The 8,428-nt window shown below is 40.4% G+C and overlaps 1 protein-coding gene across 1 annotated transcript in view; it reads right to left on the bottom strand.

Annotated features, from left to right (window-relative positions):
- Positions 1-6,399, bottom strand: part of LOC125339968 (vomeronasal type-2 receptor 116-like) — a 14,722-nt gene extending 8,323 nt beyond the window's left edge. Inside the window, exon 1 of the mRNA XM_048331324.1 lies at positions 6,338-6,399. Coding sequence (XP_048187281.1) covers positions 6,338-6,399 — 62 coding nt within the window. The remainder of the gene's footprint in view (positions 1-6,337) is intronic.
- Positions 6,400-8,428: the final 2,029 nt, after the last annotated feature.

The following is an 8,428-nucleotide window of genomic DNA, read 5'->3' as shown; positions in this document are numbered from 1 at the left end:
TCAAACAGGGGGAATTTTTTTCTAAACATTTTAATAAAGATCAAGTTATTTTCATGATGCACCTCTCTGAGAACATGTGGTAAAGATGCCATTCATCTCTATCATAAGCCCTAGTCAATATCAAAAACAACTCTCTGTTTTCTCTTGTTGAAATATAACACACTTCCATGTAGACACCTCAAAGGCCCCAGAGAAACAGGCTATTGTATATCATTTCGGCAGTATGGCCATTTTCATCAAATTAGCCATCTTCAAATATTGCTTTTGGGTATCCATGAACATGAACTAATGAAAATGATGAACCTTGCCCTGTTGTCTTTGATTATTTTGTTCAGACTTCTTTAGTTTTCACCATAAAGCTCCTTTACCTGTTTGGTTGGGTTAATTCCTAGTTGCTGGGTTTTGTTTTTTTTTCTGTTTGTTTGTTTGTTTGTTGTTTTTTAGGCCATTACAAATGGAAATGTTTGTTTTTCTTATTGCCCTTTCAGCATGTACATTTCTAGCATATGGAAAGGCTACTGATTTTGTAAGTGAATTTTGTATTCTGTTTCTTTGCCAAACTGATTGGTTATTTCTAAGCTCATGGCTCTTGTAGATATAGCTTTTGGGGTCTTTGAAAAAAAATAAAATCATGTCATTTTCAAATAGAGGTAGTTTCATTTCTTCTTTCCTTATAGGACTCCTTTTTATATATTTTTTCTTTCATGACTGCTATGAGTAGTAATTCTAGACCTATACTGAAGATAAGTGGAGAGTGTATATCCTTCCCTTTGCCCTTTTTTAGGGGAAATGTTTTTAGTTTTAACCCATTCAGTATGATATTGGCTGTTGGTCTGTCATATATATCTTTATTGTTTTAATGAATTTTCCTTGTAACTAGAACCTCTCCAAAGCTTTTAAAAAGAATTGATTTGTACTTTCTCACCCTTTTTCTACACTTATTCAAAGGGTCATATGGCTCTTGTGTGTGATGCTGTGGATGTCATGAAATACATTCATTGATTTATGTATGTTAAACCATCCTTGCATCTGTGTGATGAAGCGTACTTGGCCATAATATATTTTTTTTCATTTGTTTCTGGGTTCTATTGGCTTTTATTTCGTTGAAGAGCTTTGCAGGTGTGTTCCTCACAGAAATTTTTCTGTAGTTCTTTTTGTGTTTGGCCCTTACCTGGTTTAGGGAATCAGTTTGGAATTGTTCCATCTATTTCCAATTCATGGAAAAGCTTGAGAAATATTAGTGCTACTTCATCTTGAAAAGTCATACAGAATTGAGGTGGAACTCCATCTGATCCTGGGCTTGTCCTGTTTTCCTTTTCCTTTTTTTTTCTTCATTCTTTTCAAATTGAAGTACAGAGGGGTTACAGTTTCATCTCTAAGACAACTACATTTCTCATCCAACTTGTTACTTCCTCCCTCATTTCCCCCTTCCCACTTCCCACCCCCTGCATGAGTTGTACAGATGGTTTACATCTATTGATTTTGTAAGTATTGCTATTGCAGTGGTTTGTCTTTTTATCTGTTGTCTCTTGATTTTGGTATTCCCTTTCTCTTCCCTAGTTCCAATACACATATATACAGTATCGGGGGTACAAAATCAGTTACAGTAATAGCAGAGAAAAAGTGACAGGAAGGGAATACGAAAGAGAAAAAAAGGTACGGCTTCACATGGCTTTTTGAAAATAACTAAAATAACTATTTTTGTAACTTGGAGTTCATTTTGCTTAGTATCATCTTATGTGTTCATAAGGGAATAGCTTTAGAGCTATTGTGATGTTCTGCTATGACTAACCTAAACATGTACTAATTATTCCCTATGAGGGAAATTATAGATTCCATGTTCTTTGGGTCTGGTTCACATCAGTTAGTATGATTTTTCTGAGCCCTTCCATTTCCTTATTAATGGAGCAATGTCATTCTTTCTGATAGAGGCATAGAGTTCCACTGTATATATGTACTACATTTTCCTGATCCACTTGTCTAGTGGAGACTGGGTTGGTTCCATTTGTTAGCAATGACAAATTGTGCTGTGATGAACATTGTTGTGCTGGTGGCTTTAGTGTGGTCTTGCTTGTAATCTTTTGGGTAGATGCCCCAAAGTGGGACTGCTGGCTCATTCAGGAGCTCTATGTTTAGTCTTCTGAAGAACCTCCATACTGCTATCCAGAGAGGTTGAACAAGAGACTTCTCTGAAGAGGTAATGAGAATGGCCAAGAGGCACATGAAGAAGTCCTCTAGATTACTGGCCATAAAAGAAATGGAAATCAAAACAACACTGAGAGTCTACCTCACCCCAGTAAGAATGTCCATTACCAGGAAAACTTAATATTAACAAATGCTGGAGGGAATGTGGTCAAACGGGAACACTACTACATTGTTGGTGGGAATATAAACTTGTTCAACCACACTGGGAATTTTCTTCATAGAAGATTTCTGGTTACTTCCTCAATCTCTTAAATGTTTCTTCTTGTATATTTCTTCCAGGATCCTGTTCATTATACCTGTGTCAGGAGGGTTAGATTTTCTCTCTTGAGTTGGCAATTTTTCTGTTTGTATTTTATTGATTTGGTTTTCCTTAAAAGGTTTTAATTGTAAAGCTGATGTACAGCGGGGAGACAGTTGCATAAGTAAGGCCAGGTGTACATTTGTTTTTGAACAGTTATTTCCTTTCCCTTACTTACACCCATTTTCCCCCCTCCCCGACTCACATCCCTCCAAGTAGTAAAGTTTGTTTCCAATATAGAGTCTGGTATCAATGGTGCATTGGTTCATCCTTTGTCTCACTATTTCTGTCATTCCCCTTCTCTTCTCCAAATCAGAGAATGTTATATACAAGACAAAGGATACATAAATTGGAAATAGTGACAACAGAAAACAACCAAATGAATAAAAAAAGAATTAACTTAAAACAATACACTAATAAATAACCCTCTTGTTTCCATTTCTTGAAATTCATTTTGGTAAGCATCATGGTATATACTCATATGCACATAACTATTGAGCTATTATCATCAGTGAGGAAAACCATGCAGTCTATGTTTCTTTGGATCTGGCTTGCTTTCCTTAATATACTTCTATACAAGTCTTTACATTTCCTTATGAATGGGACAATAGCATTCTTTCTGATAGAAGCATAGAATTCCATTGTTGTATATATCACATTTTCTTCAACCATTTTTACCTCTACTGATGGGCAACTGGGCTGATTCCATAATGCTGCAATGAACATGATTGCGCTGGTAGTTTTAGTGTAGCCTTGTTGATGTGTTTTGGGGTACATTTCCAGGAGTGGGATTGTTGGGTGATAGGAAGTTCTATCTTTACTCTTTGAGAAACTTCCATACTGCTTTCTAAAGTAACTGAACTGAATAAGTTTCCTTTCCCACCAAGAATGTAGTGATGTTCTCTTTTGGCCACATCCCCGCCAGCATTTTTTATCATTAGTTTAATTGATAATGGCCAGTCTAACTGGGTTGAGGTGAAATCCCAATGTTGTCTTGGTTTGCATTTCTTTTATGGCCAGAGATGTGGAACATCTCTTCATGTGTCTACTAGTCTTTTTTTTTTTCTTCCTCTGAGAAATCTCCCTTTTAGCTTTAGCCTATTTATTCACGGGGTTATTCAGTTTTTGTGGATCCATGTGGAGACTGAACTTCTGTGCCACAAACAACAACAATGACTATTTCTGGGACATGCTCTCTTGCTAAAGATGTCCCGCAGTAGCACCTTTGTCTAAGTGCTGTGGTACACATTGTGTTGGGGACAATATTCCTCTGTCCATTCTCACCATTCTCATCAATTACGGCTTCACTCTCCAGCCAGCCCTACAGTAGCTCCTCTAAAGGTAGATCTAATTCTTCAACACCTGTGTCTCCCACACAATTGCTGTTTTCCCGTTCTTTGAAAACAGGTGCATTTGTATATGTTACACAAGATCTCCATGAATGAGGGGGGAAATCTCTTCTTTTTTTTATCCAATTGTAATACCCATGAGGAAGTTTTAATCCACATTTCCAGGAATAAAGATGTCAAAGTTGTAGTGACAAAAACATTGTTTTGGAAAGAGTTTTCATCAGAAAGTATCTCTCTGTAGCTACAGATATAACAATCTCTCTAATTTCTTGTCAGCTGAATTGGAAATAGCATTTTTTTATTATAGTTATGATAACTTGCATATCCTGTTAAGGTATATTGCCAACTTAGGGAAGTTGTTAGGTAGTGAGTAGGAGTGGCTCATTAGGTATGCGTGGGTCTGGGGGCTAGTGGGAGGAGCTGAGGACCTGAGGCTAGGGAAATGCTAACATTCCCCCATTTGATGTTTATTAATAACAGAGGAGGGGTACCAGGCAAGAGAATGGGTGGAGGTTGTTTCTTCTGGAGCTACTTCCTGCTATAAAAGGGTGAAGTAGTCAGGGGTCCCTGATTCGTCATTTGGCCTGGTACCATCCAGTTTGGTTGGTAAAAGTCCTCATCATTCCATGAGAATGGTTATCAGGGCCAATGGGTGTCATGGTCTCCTCTGGCTACCTCCTGCAGAGTGGGCACATCAAGGAGTCACTGGGGCTGGGGTCTTCAGGGTCCAGATCTATGCTGGGCAGAGCAGTGTAGCAAGAGGATGGCCTTGAACTGCAAGTTCCCAGGTGGCGTCCTGGGTGAGGGATGTCATCCTGTTAAAAGAGACTTTTGAAAAGGTCAGGCAAATGGCTGACAAGTACACAGGACCAGTTAACATGAACAACATGGGAGAACACACCTTTGGCACAAGCCACAAAAGTTCCATTTGGAGCATAAACCCAATTGTGGCCCATTACACGGAAGGAGGAGTAACTGCACTGGGGGCAGGAAGGAAGTGTTTAGGGATAGTGGCCTGGTTGGGAGTAACCAGTCAGAGGCTATTATATTCATACACACACACACACACACACACACACACACACACACACACATATATATATTTAGACAAAGAACAAGTAACAAAGGCAAGAATTCAAGTTTCTGTCCAGATGGAAAATGGACAGATATGGACAATAGGTGGGTAAACAAGTATTCCTCTTGATCTTCCAACTCTGATTAATTTTGAAAGGGCAAGTTTAAATTCACTCCATATAAGATGAGAGTTCATCTCCTCTTACAACTCTCCATGGTTCTTCATTGTCAGGTTTGACCTCATCCTAAAGGTCTAGGTGCTCATTGTTTGGGTAGCTTGTCTCAGCTGGCATTCATGGGATTTTAACTCAAGGCCTGGGCACTGTCACTGAGCACTTCTGCTCGAGGCTAGTGCTCTACCACTTGAGCCACGGTGTCGCTTTCAGCATTTGGCTCATTCTCTTGAGCCAAGCTTCTAGTCTGGCTCTTTGCTGGTTATTTGGAAGATGGAGTTTAGAGGGATATTTTTCCTGCCCGGGGTTGGCTTCGAACTGAAATCCAAGGAGTCTTAGCCAAAAAAGCCTTTTTTATTTCCAATTAAATCAACAGGAGAACAATAGGAGTAGAGCTTACCTGTAAGTTTTTGAGAATTGGCCAACAAATATTGCCAGAGTTCTGATTTAACACACTCAGAGAACAGCAGACTGAATGAGATACATGTGCCATCAAATAAAATCATATCATTTGACCTTACCGGCAGTTGGAAGAGAGCACAATTGAATAACAATCAAGAGGGCAAAGGGTCAGGACAATGTGAAAGTATCAGCTTCAATGGATCCAAAGTGGCTGTGTCTTACATCCCAAATCAGCAGGCCTCGTTAGTCATGTGTGATGAAGGCAGGAAGGAGAGATGGGTTGGATCTCGGTGAGGCTGTAGTTGCATCTCAGAGTCCCCTGGATAGATTGTCACAAATATTGGTATCTTTGGACACTAGTACCAGCCCATTACAGGCAGGCAGGCATAAAGGCAGAAAGAGAAAGAGAGAGAGAGAGAGAGAGAGGGAGAGAGAGAGAAAGAGAGAACTCCATCTGCTTGAGTGCTCATAGAAGTTATGTACTCCAAATTTGTAAGATTGGGCTCAAACATGAGCAGCTTTCCTGAAGTATTTTAGACTGTTCACCTCTTGATGAGTGACCAGCGGAGCTGGACTAGATATCAGTTGACTTCAAACACCCACAATTGCTGATTCCCTTCACCTAGCCTAGTGGATTAAGGTCGGCAGCCCGGTGGCCTTCCCTGGGAGTGGGGTTCAGAACTTGGAGCCAAGATTTACGGTGGCCCCTTGTCTTATGGAAAAATGCAAGCTCCCAGCTAATGGTCACTCACCCTGGTTGGAGTTACAAATCTGTTGTGGGGGATGATTGTGGCCCTCCCCAGGTAAGAGTTTTGCGGAGCTGAGGAGTTAAATACCAAGCGTCCCCAGTATTACTCTGTTCAGCTGAAATGTAGGAGACAATCAGCAATGGGGTCATCAACCCAGTTCCTGTGTCCCAGAGCGAGTGGGGAGTGTGGCCCTGAAGCCATGGCCCTGTGGCATTATGCTACAGTCATTTGGAGTAGGGCTCAGAACTTGGTGCCAAGATTTTTGGTGTGGTCCTGAAGCCACGGCTCTGTGGACCTACAGTAAATCGGAAAATTGGGTCCGAGCCCTAGTTTACATGATCACTTACCCTGGGTGTGAGGGTGAATTTTTTAGATTGTCGTGGTGGATGGAAGTAGAGCACTTGGTCAGAAATAAACTCGGTGGCTCTCTGGGTGGGCTTAGGACAGCAGAATAGGTCCCAGGGGCAGCTTGGATCCCCCCAGAAATGGGAGAGTATATCCACCAGGGACCCTATCCCGGGTTTGGCACCAATGAAAGCATAGGTCCCAGCCAACCCAGAGGACCATGCGGAGATAATCACAGGCAGGAGAAGAAGGTTCATAAGGAGTTTTATTAGTGGGGCCATATTTCCCATGGGAGAGGGAGCTATATGGTGTCTGCACCTTATCCAGGTGGCAACTTCTCTCTCTGGGGGTAAAGGGGAAGTAGTTAGGTAGTGAGTAGGAGTGGCTCATTAGGTATGGGTGGATCTGGGGGCTAGTGGGAGTTGCCGAGGACCTGAGGCTAGGGAAATGCTAACAGTATATTTCATTTCACTCATTTAAAATATACATAGTTGGGGCTGGGGATATAGCCTAGTGGCAAGAGTGCCTACCTCGGATACACGAGGCCCTAGGTTCGATTCCCCAGCACCACATATACAGAAAACGGCCAGAAGCAGCGCTGTGGCTCAAGTGGCAGAGTGCTAGCCTTGAGCAGGAAGAAGCCAGGGACAGTGCTCAGGCCCTGAGTCCAAGGCCCAGGACTGGCCAAAAAAAGAAAAAAAAAGATAAAATATACATAGTAAGAAAATTTTTATCTCTAATTTATTGACATTGTAGCTTTTTATTCTGAAGGAAAATGATATTATAATCTAATACCATCATATATTTCAAACGCTTGTGGTGTTTTATTTCAATTTGTTATTGTCATGTGGGAAAATAAGCAGTTTGTCTCTACTCTTTGCTTTTCATCATCCATTGAGAAAGAAGATGTCTATATTTATTGCCAGTAATTTTTAGATAGGCAAAATCTGTCTTATAAAGCATATCACCTGCAAACCACTATGCAGTTATAGACATTGTTCAGCATTAAAATTTGATGGGCAAAAATTTTATATTTACCTTCATATATGAAAATATCTTACATTAAATCTTATACACACACACACAACACCAAGGAGAAATAATCCTGTCCTCTGATGATTTTCTATGAGGCCAGTGTGTCTTGGGCCTCTGTACATTTTTAACTCAATTCAGCTTTTGGTCTAGTGATTTTTAAAACTTTTTTGAGTTACTTTTTTACAATTAATTTATATTTATTTTGATAGAGACAGGGAGTATAAGGAGAAAAATAGCTAATTATCTTCCTTTGAAAATGCATTCACGTTCTGAGGAGCCATGTATAATTACTTCTTTTTCTAAGCTAAAGAAGAGTCACTGAACGCACCAACGCAAACAGCAGGTGTAGCCATCCTGATCTCAGACAAGCTGGACTTTTCATTAAAATCAACTCAAAAACACAAAGAAGGACACTACATTTTAATAGAAAGAATAATCCAAAATCAGGACATCACGGTGATAAATGTATACTCACCGAACAAAAGAGGCCCTACATATGTCAAGCAAATTGTCACAGAATAACAGAACAAGATAGACCCAAACACAATCATAGTGGGTGACTTTAATACCCCACTCTCTCCAAGAGACAGATCCAGCACCCAGAGGATCAGCAAGGGAGCTGAGGACCTAAGTAACACTATATCCCAAATGGATCTGACAGATCTATACAGAATCTTCCACCCTACAGAGACCCAATACACCTTCTTCTCAGCAGCCCATGGATCATACTCCAAAATAGACCATGTCATAGCCCACACAAAGAACCTCAGTAAATACAAAAGTATTGACGTCATCCCA

The sequence above is a fragment of the Perognathus longimembris genome, chromosome 22 (genome assembly GCF_023159225.1).
Source record: "Perognathus longimembris pacificus isolate PPM17 chromosome 22, ASM2315922v1, whole genome shotgun sequence".
In the NCBI taxonomy this organism is placed as follows: Eukaryota; Metazoa; Chordata; class Mammalia; order Rodentia; family Heteromyidae; genus Perognathus; species Perognathus longimembris.
This window is presented reverse-complemented; position numbering and strand designations above follow the sequence as displayed.